The sequence below is a fragment of the Rasamsonia byssochlamydoides genome (genome assembly GCF_041956645.1).
Source record: "Rasamsonia byssochlamydoides strain NRRL 3658 unplaced genomic scaffold VTN77scaffold_43, whole genome shotgun sequence".
NCBI classification, from domain to species: domain Eukaryota; kingdom Fungi; phylum Ascomycota; class Eurotiomycetes; order Eurotiales; family Trichocomaceae; genus Rasamsonia; species Rasamsonia byssochlamydoides.
In genome coordinates, this window is record NW_027192426.1 from 50,690 (window position 1) to 68,904 (window position 18,215).

General features: G+C 47.5%; 4 protein-coding genes and 1 non-coding gene across 5 annotated transcripts; 4 read left to right on the top strand and 1 right to left on the bottom strand.

The window, feature by feature from the left end:
- Window positions 1-4,198: 4,198 nt before the first annotated feature.
- On the top strand, window positions 4,199-10,018 carry VTN77DRAFT_5868 (uncharacterized protein; the record flags this gene model as incomplete). The annotated part of the gene is made up of 5 exons (XM_069422082.1): window positions 4,199-4,212; window positions 4,273-7,946; window positions 8,011-8,072; window positions 8,183-8,329; window positions 8,702-10,018. 5 exons carry the CDS (start codon window positions 4,199-4,201, stop codon window positions 10,016-10,018), a joined length of 5,214 nt encoding a protein of 1,737 aa, XP_069276581.1.
- A 1,190-nt stretch (window positions 10,019-11,208) lies between these two features.
- Window positions 11,209-11,616, top strand: VTN77DRAFT_5869 (uncharacterized protein; the record flags this gene model as incomplete). Its single annotated transcript, XM_069422083.1, has 2 exons — window positions 11,209-11,412; window positions 11,482-11,616. The coding sequence occupies 2 exons, from the start codon at window positions 11,209-11,211 to the stop codon at window positions 11,614-11,616; spliced, it is 339 nt and encodes a 112-aa protein (XP_069276582.1).
- A 1,814-nt stretch (window positions 11,617-13,430) lies between these two features.
- Window positions 13,431-13,503, bottom strand: VTN77DRAFT_t97. Its single transcript has one exon. It is a non-coding gene; the product is annotated as a tRNA-Gln (tRNA).
- A 1,537-nt stretch (window positions 13,504-15,040) lies between these two features.
- VTN77DRAFT_5870 (uncharacterized protein) lies at window positions 15,041-15,601 on the top strand (the record flags this gene model as incomplete). The annotated part of the gene is made up of 1 exon (XM_069422085.1): window positions 15,041-15,601. The coding sequence occupies one exon, from the start codon at window positions 15,041-15,043 to the stop codon at window positions 15,599-15,601; it is 561 nt and encodes a 186-aa protein (XP_069276583.1).
- Window positions 15,602-16,709: 1,108 nt separating this feature from the next.
- Window positions 16,710-17,198, top strand: VTN77DRAFT_5871 (uncharacterized protein; the record flags this gene model as incomplete). Its single annotated transcript, XM_069422086.1, has 2 exons — window positions 16,710-17,083; window positions 17,150-17,198. 2 exons carry the CDS (start codon window positions 16,710-16,712, stop codon window positions 17,196-17,198), a joined length of 423 nt encoding a protein of 140 aa, XP_069276584.1.
- Window positions 17,199-18,215: the final 1,017 nt, after the last annotated feature.

An 18,215-nucleotide genomic window follows, 5' to 3' on the forward strand; every position in this document is an offset into this window, starting at 1 on the left:
CGTGTTGAGGATGGGGTTCTTCCAGAAGATCTTGTCCAGCCAGGGTATCTGGCCGACGGGGCCGGCATAGTCGAAGGTGCGGGCCAGCTGGGCGATGATGCCATCGATGTCCTCGTTCTTCTCGATGAAGCCGTGGCGCTTGCTGTAGGTGATGGAGCCGATGACGTCGAAGGCGAAGTACTGCAGCCAGCGCGCGAAGTCGCACACCTGGCCGGTGGACGCGTACAGCCGGTCTGTCTGGTCGAGGAACAGCGCCGTCGTCTCGTCGACCAGCGGCTCGTACTGCACCAGCGAGCTCATGGAGAAGGCGTGGTTGACGGAGCGGCGCAGGTTGGCGTGGAAGGTCTCGTCGCGCGTCGAGAAGAGAGAGGGCAATAGTTCGCCTTTGGAGGTGGACATTTGCACGGGGTAGAATTCAGACTGTCACGTTAGCATGCTTGACATCTACAGATGGATACATGTCTAGGGGTCCTACCTTAACGAACCCCTTATTCAACCCATAAATAACCTTCAACGCATTCGGATCCGCAAACGAGAGCACATTCGGCCCCAGCCGCACAACGTCGCCATGCTGTCGATGCAGGCGGATATGCGTGAGTTCGGGCCGGCGGCCGCGGACATCGAGGTATCGCCAGAGATGGGTGAATTTGGCCAGGAAGGGGCCCGGGTAGCGGTGCAGGCCGCCGTGGAAGTATTGCCGGAGGAGGTAGATGAGGAGAAGGGCGGGGAGGATGTAGATTGCATACTGTGTTGCGGCGTGGAGGAGGGTGGACGTGATGAGGGCCATGGCGGTGGGTAGGCAGGAAGAAGTTATACAATGATAGATATGATACGTATGTATACCCAGATGAGAAAGAAAGGAAGATCAAAGGAAGAAAAATACAATAAAAATGGACTTAATGTTCAACGCCCTGTTTCGGGACAGCAGGATTCCCAGACACTGACGGGGGCTGGCTGGATCATGAAATAAATAAATACATCCTCACATCAGCTATCGTCCTCCTTCCAGTCTGTCCAGTCCATCGGATGAAGCGTTGAATTTGAATAAACGAAGGAAGGAAAGAGTGGATGCTCTGCTCGGCAGTTGAATGTCGACAAGATCCGATGGTTGCTTGTGCCTGGTATGGCACAGGAATCAGCCCACCTGAAGAAACGTGTCGAGCTAGCTGATTAGCTAGGTATAGCTAGTCAGGAGGGTAATCGGTTATCGGTAGATGTGCTGCTCATCTATCCGTGAGGCGCATTATATAATGATTTATCATTATTGGTGCGATCTGAGTAAGACAGCAGATGCCACGAATATGCGATGATATCCCTCTTTCTCTTTCTTCTATATGATGAGCAGAAAGATAATCATTCCTACGTAGGGAGGGACGAGGAAAGAAACACTTCTATCCTCCTGATTCGTTGAATCAAGTACTCACACTATCTATCGATTCGATACGATACGATACGATATTGTGCTGACGGTGCCGGATGCATGTAGTCCTCGGCAGCAGGGCAGCAACGATCTACCGAGTTGACTGTCGTCTCCTTCAGTCAATTAACTGCTAATTATGTACAGTACAATCCATCCATGAATCAACTGTGCACAATAATAATATAACAGTGGCGATTGACGAGGTCCACTCCACTTGAAGTCACTTGTCTGTCCCCACATCCTCCGGACTTTCCCCGCATACTCCGTATTTCCGAACTAACCAGCCGGTTGGCGTAACTTTAATTAATCCCGACGGCACCACACCCAGCATTCTGCATTTTGCACTTCTTCAGGAATTCTTCAGTGATTCCTCACGTTGGTATGGGGTACAGACAGGAAGGAAGGAACTTATCTTACCTGGTATGATAATAATAATGATAAATCGGATGGACGTGTCAAACTGATGGGTATTTTACTTTATTGTTGTAAATCGAGAGAACCATATTTATCGTCCTATGGTAACGAGCAGATATTTTACTCTCTGTTAATAATGTATGTGTCTTATGATGTACTCCGTACTCAGCATGTGGGTGTATGGAGTAATATTCCGGTAATTGACCCCACGTGGAAGGAGGGAAAGATAGCCCTGGAGGAAATGTCCTAATTAGTATGTATTTTTAGGCGAAGGTACCCCAGATAGAATTACCGTGTAGATAGCCCTGTTCGGTATTAATTCCCTCGTTCATAGTACAAAGTACTGTAGTATTTGATTCATCGGATTTTTTTTCTTGGTCTCTATAATTGTCTGATTGTTCGATGATTCTGTTAGTATTCTACTCTATTCTATCCTGTGGAGGTGATGCGATATGACGCAGTTGTAATGATGATAACGATGAATGGTGGTGATGATCCACAGACAATTCCAGGGCGATGCATCGGCAGTTGCGCTGCAGTGACTTGCCGAGGGCACTGACTGGGTTGATGCAATCAATCATGTGACTTGTATACGTACGCATCGTCACACACTCCCTAAGTTTCAAGATCTCTGCTTGACTTGAGACACCAGCAGATCCAGCCCTGATTTTGGACCTCCACAGCTTTACCCCATATTAAGCGTGAAGAAGACGCAGGCAGGCTTAGGGGTTACAGGGAGCAAATCTATCTAACGATCTGCTATACAGGCCATGAATCAGGACTCCAGACAGATCAATCCAGGTAGAGTGTGAACCAGAATTTGGACCATGGTGAGGTTGAGCCTGCATGTACTGCAAACAGATGAAGTCCAAATACCATGTACATACATACTATGGGAAGGCAATAGTAATTCCTGGACCATCTTCAGCATCCAGCGTTCAACCTACGAATTCGGAAAAAAAAATCATTGAAATTCCGCTGCATACGGCCACGGGAAACTGATTTTCAAGGTACATGTACCTGCCACTCATTAAACTAGCTTGGACGAATTTGCATGTTGGAAGCAACCGACATTTCGTACTACCAAAACACGGTTTGGTACAGCATTTCCATCCAGAGATTATTATACTTATATCCTGCCACTACACGAAGATCGCCGCCAAGTGTTGAATTCAAGCCTGCCTTGTTAACCAACCACGCTTCTCTTCTACCCTCCCAACTAGCAATTAAGAGGACAAATCAAACTTACCATCAAGACTTACTGGTCGACCAACAGGTGCAGAAAACCTTCATGCAATTTTTCAGGGGTTTATTCATCCTGTTTCACCTGCTGAGAGGCCTGCTGCAGTCAAACAAACAGATATGGGTGCTTGCATGCTGCATGTGTTCGTTGCTGCTGCCTGCAGGGAAAGAAACAATCTAAGAACTCCTGCTATATGCAATATGGAGATTGGAGACGAAACGAAAAGCTGCTCCGAAGAGAAAGAGAAAGACAAAAAGAAAGACAAAAAGAAAGAGAAAAAGACAAAAAGAAAGACAAAAAGAAAGAGAAAAAGAAAGAGAAAAAGAAAGGAGAGAGATCAGTCTTTCTCACGAAGAACACTGTTGTTGAAAGCATATAACCTGAATTGATTCGGACATTCAGACATCTGCGAAATCATCGCAATGGGAAAAAGCAAGCAATCCGCAAATATAACCAGAAGGGATCTCTCGACAGTGCTTCATGATAAGTGCAGCGAGAAGTAGGGCTATATTAGGAACCTAGGACCTTGCCAACCAGTCTGCAACCTCTATTGCTGTTGCAAACAGGTTCTGTCGGCAAGTTCCGTAAATTCCTTGTTGAAGACGTTTGAAGGAACTTCTGAATGACCACAACATTCGATATTGTATTTGTTTGTTTATGTTTTTCTCTCTCTCCCCCCTCTCTCTTTTGTCTACTATTTTGGACTCTCTTCAGCAAGAGTTCATCCTTCGCGTCTTTATTCAACACGAAGGTCACTCATTTCATCCATTCGTCCAGTTGATCCGTCCTGTGGTGAGAGGGAATCCCTCGAGTCGGCTGCTCTGGTCAATAGATAGCCACATCTTCTTCTGGCGCAGCTTTCTTCCAGTTGGATGATAAGGCTGAGGATCATCGCCTCTCGCGGTGGAGTTCAGCTACAGACTAGAAAGACCGTGTTCTACCATTGCTTTTGAATCGTTCGATCTTTCAATTTCATCACAGTCAGTGCATTATCTCTGACATCAGGAAAAACAGCTTTTATGTATGTGCCGTTATAGCTGATATGGTATGACAACCGAAGAAACCCAACAGTCATTTATTTTTATTACTCGCTACTGGCGAAAGTCGGAGAGCCAAACATTATGGCGAGCCAAGGGTAAGTCCAGGCTTGGAGCACGTACACCCTGTCTCCAGACAGCCTGCTGACTATCATAAGAGTGTGCTACGAGTTTGCCAGAACAGGGACATGTAAATACAAGAAGTGCAAATTCTTGCACGTCTCGAATGGACAGAACCCCATCAATTCGACCAACCAGGCGCATAGACAGGAGAACAAGGTCAAGCCGGATGCCAAAAACGGCGTTCTCTCCAATACCGAAAGGGCATTTCGCGCATGGAGGAATAACATTCCGCTGGATCAGACTGCCGTTCGGCCGTTGGGTGCCGGACTGGGGTTCTTTTTCACAGAAGCACGAAGGTTGATTGAAATTGATGTTAATATTCTGCAGGAGGTTGTTCGTAACCTTGCCAGTGAGGGTGGCCTCAGACGGATCCGCGAACTTACTGAACAGGATTTCGACAACATGTCCCCCACATCGAAGAACACCACGTTCGAGCATCTGATGCTACCCTTCCTTGAGACCATTGCGCATCCGAATGTCCTGGCCTCGTTGGTTCTGGAACAAGCCGTGGGGACAATATACAACTTCCTTTTTGGGATTGCTGGTCGTCGAGCGATCCGTCTGTTGACCTACCTTGCAGATGTCCTGACAGCCACGACCAGCACAGGAGAGACTTTTGTTAGGCAGTTGGAAGTGGCGCTTCTTGTCTTCTCACAGATTGTGGATCTCAACTCCGCAGCTTTCATTCAAGAGCCTCTCCAACTACTGGCAATCACATTCGAGGATCTTTTTGCTGCTCTGGACGCATTTGATGCTTCCACCTTGCTTCACCAAGCACGAACCCACTTAGAACGGTTGAAACGTCGTCTTGACATCGGTAGCTCGCTACCAACTGCACTTCAGAGTCCCCGTGCAGGCCAGCAGGATCCCGTCGCCCGCTTTGTCACTCCTCGTGAGCTTCCTGGCGGTCGACATGATAACGACCACGCGGACATTTGCAACATCAACATCATGCCCACTTCCCAGGAAATCTCATGCTCGCAGACCGAGTATCTGCCGGTCAAGGACCCTGCTGAGTGGCATGTTGGTGGAATCGATGGCCTTTTGGATCGAAACTTCCGTCTTCTGAGAGAAGACACTGTTGGCCAACTCCGAGATGCGATCCACGCTGTGCTGCAACCGTCCGGACGAAGTGATGGGCAGAAGAACCAAGGGGTGAGGACTTATCTGTACCACCAAGTGAGTGTGGTCGGCCTCAACCTTGATCGGTCAGGTTTCCAATTCGAAATTGAATTTCCTCAGCCACTTCATGTCCAGAAGATGACAGCGAAGCAGCGGCAAGAGTGGTGGCAGCTTTCCAAGCGGCTCCAAGCTGATGCGCTCGTGTGTCTTTCAGACCTCCAGAGTTCGGTGGTGTTTTGCACGGTACTCGGGCTGCAGACCAGAAAACAGAAGGAAGGGCAAGAACAGAAACGAAGGGACCCTGCTTCACTTTGGCAGAACGACAAGATGGCTTCGGCCGTGCTACGCCTGGTAGAACCGAATGACGACAGCATCCAATACATTCTCGACCATCACAGCAAAAAGAAGGCAGCCCGGACCTTGTCGCTCGTTGAATTCCCCGGAGTGCTCCTCCCCTCCTTTCAGCCAACGTTGCTGGCTCTCCAGGAAATCAAGAGAGCGGGGGATCTGCCATTCTCCGACCTTCTCGCTCCCTCCGATCCTGATATATCTCATTGTGTTGACGTGGCACCGCCTGCGTACGCCTTGACAGCAGGATTCAGTTTCAGTCTTCGCTGTCTAATGGACCATGACGTTGACCTAGAGATTCGACCCGGTCAACCGGTGGACATCAAGAAGCTCCAGGAGAACTCTAGTCTGGATGATGCACAGGCCGTGGGCCTGGTCAACACCCTTCAGCGCAAGATCGGGCTGATTCAAGGGCCTCCGGGCACTGGCAAAAGTTATACCGGCGTTGCTCTCATCAAAGTGCTGCTGGCCAACAAACACAAAGTCAAAGGAGGTCTTGGGCCCGTGATATGTGTATGCTACACCAACCACGCCCTTGATCAGCTGCTGGAGGATCTTCTCGAGAAGAAAATCACATCCCAAATTATCCGCATTGGGTCGCGGTCGCAATCGGAAAAGCTGGAGCCTTTGAATCTTCGTTCAGTTTCCCAGCGCATAGAGAAGACAAAGTTTGAAAAGTACGAGCAATATCGGCTCCTCAGGGAGCTAGATCAATGCGAAGAGGAGTTCTCAGGGCTATTGGCGGAGGACTCGGGTGCCAGGATCAGAGACTACCTGGAGCAATATCATCCAATGCACTACAGCCAACTCTTTGGAGAGGACGACGAAGGCTATACAAAGGTAGGAGTCGACAATCCTCGGGGGCTGCTCAACCAATGGCTCGGTTCCGGCAAGAAAACCAACAACACCCCCCGTCTTCTGGCAGACCTGGAAAAGGTAGATATCTATCAAATGTCATGGCAGGAGCGTCAACTGCTCTATCAAAACTGGCTGGAAGAGACTCGCAAGCATATTCCTACCCAGGTGAGAAGGATCCACGCCTCCCATGTCGCCTTGAAAGCCGGGTTCGATAAGGTCCGGGACGAGCTGGATCTCCGATGCCTCCGCGATGCGGATGTCGTTGGCGTGACAACAACTGGTCTCGCTCGCAATTTGAACATGCTTCGACGACTTCGGTCGAAAGTGGTCCTGTGTGAGGAGGCCGGTGAAGTGATCGAAGCTCATCTGCTCACAGCCCTTCTGCCGTCGGTCGAGCATGCGATCCTCATCGGCGACCACCTCCAACTTCCCCCTCGGATTCAGAACTATGAGCTTTCGCGAGAGAATCCGCGGGGCGGTGAACAATACTCTCTGGATGTCTCCTTATTTGAAAGACTGGTGGAGCCGGAAAGCGCAATAGGTGCTCGGATCGCGTACAGCACCCTGGAGACGCAGAGACGTATGCACCCTTCCATCTCCCAGCTCGTTCGCGATACTCTATACCCACAGTTGCAGGACGCTCCGTCTGTTTCCGACTATCCGGAAGTTGCGGGCATGCGGGCGAGGCTGTTTTGGCTGGACCATCGCCAGCCAGAAGCGAGCAAAGCGAACAACGATGCCATGGCGACCTCGTTCTGGAATGACTACGAGGTTGAGATGACGACTGCGTTGGTCAATCATCTGATTCGACAAGGGAAGTATCAAAGTGGTGATATCGCCGTGTTAACACCATACCTTGGCCAGTTTCACCGACTACGACAGCGGCTTGGAGAATCCTTCGCCATTGTTGTCAGCGAACGCGATCAGGATGACCTTGACAAGGCTGGTTTCGACACGGACGACGCCCAGGCAAACAATAATATATCCAGGGCAACCTTGCTGCAAGGCCTACGAATCGCTACTGTCGACAACTTCCAGGGCGAGGAGGCAAAAGTGGTAGTGATCTCGTTGGTCCGCAGCAATGATCAAAACCGGTGCGGCTTCTTGCGGACCTCAAACCGCATCAATGTTCTGCTCTCTCGAGCCCAGCATGGCATGTACATTATCGGCAACTCGGAAACCTCCAGCCATGTCCCTATGTGGGCTCAAGTAATCGATATCCTCCAGAAGGGCAGCAACTTTGGCACCAGCCTGGAGCTTAAATGTCCCCGACACCCGGACACGCCAATCGCAGTATCAGAACCCGACCATTTTGCCCAATTCTCACCAGAAGGAGGCTGCAACCTGCGATGCGTCAACCGTCTCCCGTGTGGTCATGCATGTGTGCAGAAATGCCACTCGGTGATGCTTCATAACACGGTTTACTGTCTCGAGCCATGCCCCAGGCCACGAAAGGAATGTAGCCATCCGTGTCCGAAGCGTTGCGGCGATCCATGTCCGGAAAAATGTACGGTCAACGTCCACGACGAACAGAGAAGGCTTCCTTGCGGTCATCCGATGCCAGATCTCCCTTGTTGGCAGGTTCAGGACCTCTCAACCGTTCGCTGCTCTCGGCAGGTCGAGAAGGTCGTGCCAGGCTGTCAACATAAGGTCACCACCTCCTGCCACATCGACGTGAATGCTCCTGAGTACAAGTGCAAAGCTCGATGCGTCGCTCATTTGCCGTGTGGGCATGCTTGCAAGCGTCAGTGTGTGCAATGCACCGTGCGTGATGCTTCGGGTGCCATCCAGACTGATGATCATGGTGACTGCCAGCAGAAATGTGGTAGAAATCATTCGACATGCGCGCATGTGTGTAATGCTACCTGCCATGGCCGGAACCCCTGTCCTCCATGCGAAGTGGCTTGTGATGTCCGTTGCGGTCACTCCAAATGTGTCAAGAAATGCTGTGAGCCCTGCACGCCGTGTGCGGAGGAGAAATGCCTGTCCGCCTGCCCGCACAGTGCGTGTTCCATGCCCTGTGCTGCTCCATGCGACCATATCCCATGCTCGAGGCGCTGCGAGAAAAAGCTGGCTTGTGGACATCAATGCCCTTCTGTCTGTGGAGAACGGTGCCCTTCAAAAGAGTTCTGTCAGGTATGTGGAAGTGACGAGGTCAAGGACAGCGAAGTGGACTTTATTCTGGGTCAGACATACCGGGAAATTGATCTGAATGCGAACCCTTGCATCTTCCCACAATGCGGCCACTTTCTGACGATGGAGAGTATGGATGCGCAAATGGACCTCAAGAAGCATTACGTGGTGGACGCAGAAGAGAAACCAATTGAAATTGCTGCTTCATCGCTCCCTTTCTCCATGGACGACATCAAGACCTGCGCGACTTGCCGAGGGCCGTTGAGGGAGATTGCACGATACGGCCGCCTGGTTCGTCGAGCTCTACTAGATGAATCGACGAAGAAATTCATTCTGTATGTGAATCGGGAGTATGTTCCCCTCTTCCAAGACGTGTCCAGCCAGATCCAACTGCTGCATGAGTCTGATGGAAAAGCGGCTCAGCGACTCTTTCAGTCGACAATCACCATCAGAATCGAAGGTCCCCGTGAGCATCAGATCCGAACGATGCACAAGCTTCTTAGCGAGCATGACAAAGCGAGATGGAGTGCAGTCATGGAGTTGCGCAGCCGTCTTGCTGAGTACCGGAAGAAAGTTGCCATCGAGGAGCAGCCATTCAACCGGGTGCGGAACATGGTGGAAAATGTGCGCCGACGCAAGAAAAAGGGTGCAAGACCTTTCGACTTTGACGAGAGTGTGCTTCAGACAAAGGGCTTTATCCTGGCTATGGCACTCATTCTCCGCTTGGACACTGCCTTGCTTGCCGACTTCGTATGTCTTAGACAGCGAGCCAACAAGGGTGAGCTGTGTCTTGATTTACGAAAGAACAGACATGAATGCCAGCAGCTCATCGACTCAGCAGCAAATTCACAGCGAGTGCTGCAGGAAGCCGAGGGCTATACCTTTCTTGCGAGGCTCTATGCCCTTGAGCGTTCGTACGGTGCCGTTCCTGCGGTGGCGGAGGACTATTTGCAGCGAGGCCGTGCCGCCATCGAAGAAGCCCGACGTCTGTGTGATGCACACCCGAACGCGACAAGGGGTCTGACGGATGAGATTGACGGAACCGAGAAGATGCTCAACGGATCCACGTTCTATACGGCTGTGACCAGCGAAGAGCGCATGGCTGTCGTGGCTGCTATGGCGCGCGAGTTTCACGGCACTGGCCATTGGTATTACTGCCAGAATGGGCATCCATTCACCATTGGCGAGTGCGGTGGTGCAATGCAGCTGTCGACGTGTCCCGAGTGCGGCGCTCCAGTTGGCGGCCAGCATCATCAGACTGTTGCTGGTGTAACCCGAGCCAGTGATCTGGAGGAGGGCTTGGAGAGGATGACAATTTGAATTGAGAATGCTGTGTCTGCTTGGAACTAGGTCTCAAAGGTTGATTGCCTAGTGCGTATCTGTCGGGGATAACTGAAATGTGTCTTGGGAGCGTTACTTGCAGTAGATAGTTTAGATAGTCGCTCAGTAACCAAATAGAACAACCTTGAGACCAACGAATATCAATCAGGTAGGCTAGTACTATGGAAGTGTCTAATAACATAATTTAGATGGTCAATTAATTTTTAATTGATTTGACGTCCAATTGAACCGGTTTATCTAATTGATCGATCGACCTTATCGATCTTGGTAAAGCTAAAGGGAATAAAACACCGAGGGTGATTTGGTTTGATTTGGTTAGGGTCGGCCTGGGAAGAAACACAGTGATATAATCTTCTTTCCGACTGACAAAGAAGCATGCAAGCAAACAACCATCCTATCCGAGACAGACAGACAGACGCAAAGGGAAGAAACAAGACAAGACTATGCAAAACCCTTTCACATGGTACATAACACATGGCACCCTTACTTCAGTGAACTGATTGACTTGAGGTAAGACAAGGAGAGATATCCAGGTTTCCGCTAGGAATACATGGCTTTTATAAAAGGGCAGGTCGGACATGGTATGTACAACCTGTAGGAACGAAAGCTTCTTTTTTTTTTCTTCTTCTTCTTGATTTATCTCAATACTCTACACCAATTGAGCTACTTACTATGAATTTCTTCATTTCTTCCTGGCCTTTACCTGTCGATGAATGAACTCCATATGGGGTCTTCTTTAACTAAAGAATCAATCGAGAAGAAAGATCCGTGTCGAAGCAGGAGGAATGGATGGCGACTACCGGTCAAGGGCGGGGTTTTCAGAGGTGAAAGACTTAATACGTGACTCTTCTATGACTCCGTATGAGTAACCACTGCATTACAAAATGTGTGGCCGTTCCTCCTGTCCTGTTTGTTTCTTTCTCTTCCTTCCACCTAACTCCGAGGCTGAAGGTAGAAGCACGACAATACATAATCAAGGACGCTCTGTAGTGCATACTACTACTGCTATCGAGCTGCCTAATGTGAGCAAAATCATCCCTGTACTATACTAGAGGGTAGTTAACTAAAGTGCTAAGTAATAAGGACAGAGCTATTCGGCCGTCGAACAAGTCTTCCTTCTTCCTCAATACCGATACATACCTAAGTCATCAACCAACTCAGAATACAAGATGCCTGCTCCTAGACCAGCAGAACCCGACAAGTACGTTGAGTTTGCTCAAGGACCACCAGCGGTTGTGTATCCGGGGCAGCGATTCGACTTAAATCTCATCATTAGGGACATGCAAGACCGGCCGCTAGAACAGATGAACCGTATTCCGGTGCAGTCCACGATCTGCGTCACTGACGTACTCAAAGGGGAGCCCCTGGGGATTGTCGAGCAACAATTGCAGATATTCCTCACAATGTATTGGACGGGGAATCTTAGGATTCGGCACGTATAGATGCCACCAACTGTGCCCCCCGGGCAGTACTTGATGCAGGCGACGGCGTGGTTGGACGGCTTCCTAGGAGGAATTAGTAGCTGCTGGGGATTCATGTATCGGGACTATGCGCCTGCTAATGGCGGTGGCAACTAGATAACTCCTTGGCATCTGGGAGTTCAATCGAGGAACCTGCCAATCCAGAAGTGGTTGAGAGATGATCTATCGGGGGTGATCTGTCTGTATATGCCTCCACATGTGCTTGTGCGAGGAGTTCTACATGTATGGCTATCGATTCTTCAATGGGACTTTTACCTTTCCTATTTTGTTAGAAACAAATGAAGATGAGGAGTCATCTCAATAATATGGTCCTAGTAGCATTACTTTCCATGCAATCCAACTGGCTTGGAGAACTGGTCTTCCTATTCCTGAACAGAAACTCGGCAGAGACAGTAGTCAAACCAGGGCGTAGACATGGATGCAAGAATAATATCCCAGAGGAGTGAATTCTGGATGTGATAAGGCTGTTGTGAACTGACTTTAATCCTGATCCTGGCTCTAGCTCTAGCCCTAAGCCCTGGGTCTAGCCGCGGACCTACTAATAAATAGGCTCGGTCGAGATCCTCTTGTTCATCTCCTTTTCTTTTGCTCAGATATCGATCCTTTCCTCACGAAGACTCAATTTATGGTTGTAGTTATAGTTTAGTTCCAATATATTTGAGTTATTCACATATTCAAAAAAAAAAAACTTCGAAATACTAACAAAGACAATAGAAAATAAACAGACACTTGGTTGAATATGCAATGGATTAAATCCAGTCTAGAAAATAAAGCGACCTGACCCGACAAGGAGCATGCAGATAGTAATAAGAGAAGGGCTTATAGAATGAGAATCCAGAAGGAGATCCACAGATGACAGGATTGACCGTCTAGGTGACGGAGAACGAAGAACTGATTATCCGTTAGGAAGGAAAAAAAAAAGATACAAGAAGAGTCAGAGTAAGATTACTACTTAAAAACAGGAGAATGTGTCGGCAACAGTCAGTCAGAATCAGGGAAGAGTTGAATATATAACTACAGCTACTACATTATAACATGTGTTGAGAAGAACCATGGTGATTCAATTCCTTACCTACTCACCTCTAAGATAGAAGCAAGGAGGATGACGACGAAATCGAGGACTCATACTCTGCAGTACAGTACATACCTACTGCTGTACGTTACTTCAGGTGAGCAAGGACATCCTCTGTCTCTGCCCTAGACCATATTAGATGGTGGCTGACAAGGACAGCTATTCGACTATGAAGTGACTCTTCTTCATATTGGTCCTGACCCCCAACCAGGCAAGGCGGAACATACAGGATGTCTATGTCCCTTGTGGAGGCTGCTAAATGTGAAGTTTGTCCAAGTACCGAGAACTATCCATGTAGGTGAGCAATTTGACGTGAACATCCTGATTACAGAGTCAGTAGACCAACAACCGGTGCAGCTAAACGGGCTCCGACTGAGAGTCTCAATAATTCTTATTTGCTAAGAAAGGATCCTGGAAACTCTCAAGAAGTGGGATGGGGTCCTTTCCATGAATGACTTGGGGGAAATCTCCTGGTGAATTCAACACTTACAGATCCAAACGCTACTAGAACCCAGTCAGCGGTATTTCCTGATGGTGACAGGAGTGGGGGAGGGGGGTGCAGAGGGAGTTCTGCCTGTGCTAAGCATGTCATGGCAATTCAGATACAAGGTGAATAAGCTAAATAGTGTCAATATCAACGAAACAGAAAAAGTATTGATTTCTTACTCAAAGTGTGCTGTATTTGAGGATGGCAAAAGGCCCTACCTAAATTAAACCAGGATGAATCCACTATGATACATGATAGAGCCGCTTTTTTTTATTGAGGAACGTCCATAAATTCTGTTTTTAATACTCATATTCAGCACAACATACAAGAAAAAAAATGAAAGGAAATGAAAGCCCCTGCCTGGAATCGAACCAGGATTATCGGAATCAGAATCCGATGTGATAAGCCATTACACTACAGAGGCATCTGTCGAAATATGTTCCTAAGTTGTCTTTTTATATCAATCTTCAGCACTATATATAAAAAATAGAAGCCCCTGAAGAACTCGCTAGAGATTGATCAATGATTCTGGAGTGGTCGAGGGATGGTCTATTGTGCACGTGTGTACGAATGCGTGTACATGTGGTCTGAGGAGTTCAGTATCGGTGTCGATTTCCATTTATTACTTCTTCCTGGTTTCAGTCCAGTCTAGGCTTGCTTGGTTTAATTTGTCCTTTTCAGATTAAGTTAGCAATGATCGATTAAAATGAAAATCGGTCTTGCTGTCTGAGTTTCTGAACAGGAACTCAGCGGAGCCTAGTAGCTTAGCAGCCAGACGCAGATCTCGTCGTCTCTCGTCATGTAAGCAAGAAAGGATAGATCAGGGATGGAGAATATTGAATTGTGTAGTCAGCTAGGAGAAAGGTGTTGGAAGCTGACTCATCTAGCCGAGCTTGGCCCTAGCCCTAAGCCCTAAGTTAAATGCATGGCCTAGCCGCTGACCTATGAAAAATAGCTTTTTGGCGCAGACATCAATTCTTTTTCACTGGCGCTCCATCTGGTCATAATTTTAATGTAATCGATCTAGTTATATTGAATGCTTTTCTTAAAAAAGACAGAGGATAAAAAAAGAAAAGAAAGAAAGAAGAGGTCACTCCACATGGCATGCTAACAAAGGAGCAAATGGAAATAAACAAATTCTTACTTGAACGCATGCTACATCAAAGGCAAGAAATAAAACAATTATCTGACCTGCAAGGAAGCAAGCAAGCTGTCAATCAGTCAGTCAGTCAGCCAGTCATCTGAGACAAGACACTGACACAATGATTATTACATCATAGATGAAATCATACCGAACAGGGAACGAACTGGGCGTATATTAATGCTACTCCAATTTCTCAATTTTTGCCTGCTCGTGCCACTTTCCTTCAATCAGGATTTTTGTTTTTTATCTTGTTAGTCCGGCTAGGTACTCGTTTCTGTTCTAAGAATTCACTATCATTTGACTTGATATCGATGAAACGAATTGGTGGAATGCGAATCCCGGAGAAGATCCATGGACAACGGGAATTGTCCGTGAAACTGACCATGAAACTGACCGTCCAGGTGACAAAGAACAAAGATCTGACAGGAAAACTGGAAGGAAAAGAAGAAGAATGAGAGGTGAATGCCCGGCCTAAGGAGGAGAAATGGGCGGAAATAACCGATCAGAAATGAGTTTTCAACAGATAGATAACTTCATCGATGATTCCATATAAGTAACCGCTGCATTATAAAATGCATCAAGCATTGCCTTCACGTTCATCTTTTCTTCTTCTACTTCCAAGGAGGAAGAAGATACTACTATCAAGTTCGGTGAGCACGATCCTCTCTATCCCTGTCTTTATACTATACTAGAATGTGGTTGAATGAAGTGCTAATAAATGACAGGCAGCGATCCACCCGACTATCAATCGACAAGAACTCTTCCTCATCCAAGTCAGTATCTATATCGGGTTATTCGATACTTGATCACTTCCATCATGCCTCCACAACGCCGCAACAGAGCTCATCTCAGTGGAAATGGAAATGGAAATGGAGCAGCTGGTCGCTCCGTCGGATCCTCGGCGGACGTCCCGTTTGTGACGCCGATCGACATTGATCATCCCGAATCGTACGCGACAACCCCTCTGCGGCTCGCCTTTGCGGTACCACCACCGGCCACTGTCACTGTTGGAGACCAATTTACGGTCAGACTCCAGGTTTCGTCCCCGCAGGACCAGAATCTGCCACCAGAGCTTCGCATCGCATCACTCAACATGCTCGAAGCGGGCTGTCGGATCACTATCTTCAAGCCAGATGGGACCACAACGATCCTTCCTGTGCAGGAAGGGCCTCTCAGAGTACACACTTTAGGGGGAAATTTATGGTCAGATGTCTGGACCAATCGATGGGACCCAGGCCAATATCGCCTTAGGATAGAGGTGCGGGCAAGGGGATTCCGGCTGGCTAGCATCGAGTCAGGTCCATTCACAGTCCAGTCCAGGCGGGATGCAGTTGCCGGTTATGCAAATGGAGGAAATTGGTACGGCAATGGCTTTTAACTTGCTTCCATCAGGGAGATCCAGAAGAGGTTGAGATATGATACATGGGGTGGATGTGTATAAGAATGGCTGTGCATGTGCTTTGAAGGAGTTTGCTACAGGTTCGAGTTGATTTTCCTTTTGGCATTCGCCATTGGGGTTTTGTCTTGTCTTCTTCCTTGTATTTGGTACTATCAATTTAGATTTCCTCCTAGACTTAGGTTCGGTTAGATTAGAATGCTCAGTTAATTACAATATGTTCGTTCATCAGGACAAGCTAGTTACATTGCTATCTATCTATATTCGGTAATGGAAAACGGGCCTAGAGATCTTGCTCCGCTATAAAGCATATATAAGAATAGAATGACTGGAAGGAACTAAATACAGGTATGGAGTTAAACTTCTCGAGTCAGAATTGGAGCCGTCTTCCCTTTATGTCTAAGATCTGGTTACGGATACTACGTATTTAACTGATCTAGAACACTGACAACGAGGACAACCAGGTAGCGAGACCGGTCAGACGAAGCAGGTTTCTCTATATGAATATAACTCTACCTAGACACGAGACTCTCTTTGTCAGTTTCTATAAACAAAGCGCTCTCTCTCTCCGATGAAGCCGCGATTTCCTTGAAAGAAGATGAACAAGAACAAGAAAAACAAAGAAGAAAAAGAATTGTGGAGTGAAGACCTAACCCAAGCAAGCCGGAGAATGACAATTACTAGTCAGAGTGAGTTGTGCCATAGATATCTCTACGACTCTATACAGGACTATATGTGTGACTCCATATGGAGGAATAACTAGAACTTCTATAGAATTCTCTCTTATTTTTCTTCTCTTTTCCTACCTCCAACCAAAGCCCATAAGGACGAGACAACCAAAACAAGGAACCTCAATAATGCAGACATACTACTATCATATCAAGTTAGGTGAGTAAAATCTGTCCTTCCTTGTCTCTGTATTATACTGTGCTGTACTGTACTGTACTATATGATAGGGCAGTTAACCAAAGTGCTAACATGATACATAGACCGACATCTCAGCTAGCTGGCAAACTACTCGACTCTCAATCACGAAGACTCCTCCTTTCCAAAATCGGTTATATTATTGGATATTTAATTTCTTTGCATCATGAACGGCATGAATGGACATCAAACCTCTTCTTCTATACCGGCAATCGACGTTGATCACCCTGAGGAGTGGGAAAACTCAACACAGCCTCTGCATGTTGAATTCGTCGAGCCACAATTACCACGTGTTGTCTATCTCGGGGAAGACTTTACTGTGAACCTCCGTGTTGCATACCCAGAACCCTCGGAGCAGTCGTTGGAGGACAATCGTGACGTGGTTGTTTGGATTGAGGCCTTTAACGGAACAGGACCTGGCAACGAAGAAGTCCTTATAAATGAAGTCGTATCCGTCAGTCACAACGACGAGGGCGGAAATTGCCGGTTTGATGATTTACACATCCAATGGCTGATTCTTAATCGGTGGTATACCTTCGGGTGAGAGTACGAGCGATTGGATTCCTACCGGTGGAAAAAAGAGCTGTCGTTCAGACTCTTGAACAGGAATGGTGGCCAGGCAAATGGATCCAATGGGCGTGCAAATGGCCGCTAGGTTGGTGAACCTGGCGATCCAGAAGCGGTCCAGGCATGGTCTATGGGGACGATATGTATGTGTATGTATGTGTATATGAATGCCTGCCATGTGCTTTGGAGGAGTTTGGTTAGGTACCTATGGGTGTCGATTTCCTTTTGTATGTGAGTACGATAGATTTCTTCCTTAGATTTCAGGAGAACGAGAAGGAGAGGTTAAATTGCTGTCCATATATACGCGATGGGAAGAACTGGCCTTCTATCCCATGTGTTTGTTAAAAAAAATGAAAGAAAGAAACAGAAAGAGAAGAAGAAAACGTTTTAATAGTATTCTTAGCTACTAACTTTTCATACCACCTCACACGTTTTAAAAAGTTGGGAATAATAGACCTCATCACCTGATCTCTCAACCTTACCTCTTCCTGTCCCTGGCCAGGAACTCATCTCAGCAGATCATAGCCTCAGCGGTCAGGCCAAAGGCCTAGGAGTAGGAGTAGGACCAGGACTAATTCGAGGACTAGTCATCTCTCAGCATTAAAGCAAGAATGGCATCTCACATCTCCGGGAGATGAAGGATCTTGAATTCTGGATACGAGAAAGCTGGCGAGAGGTGACTCATGTATGTACCTAGGCGAGCGCAGGCCGTGAACTTGGACCTTATGCCCTAGGCCCTAAGCCATGGGTATGGCTGCTGACCAATAGGCTCTGCTGATTCCAGTCTGTCTCTCTGTCTAGCTCATCATCGATTTATTTTTATGTATTGCTGGACTCTTAATGCCAGATTCCTTGATAAGCACGCAGACTCCCAAAAAAAAGTAAATACATAAATAAATAAATAAAGCAAGAAAGAAAAGAAAAGGATTTAATGTACAGGTAGACAGAAATATAGTTTGTATGTATGTATGTATGTACATGCATGCGCTAGTGGTGATGTCTATTACATATCTATTTCTCTCGCCGTTTCCGGCAAGGCTCAGTGAGGGAATTACTAGAAAGGGAAAGAATGAAGCCGTTGAGATATCTATATTGAACCTCTCTA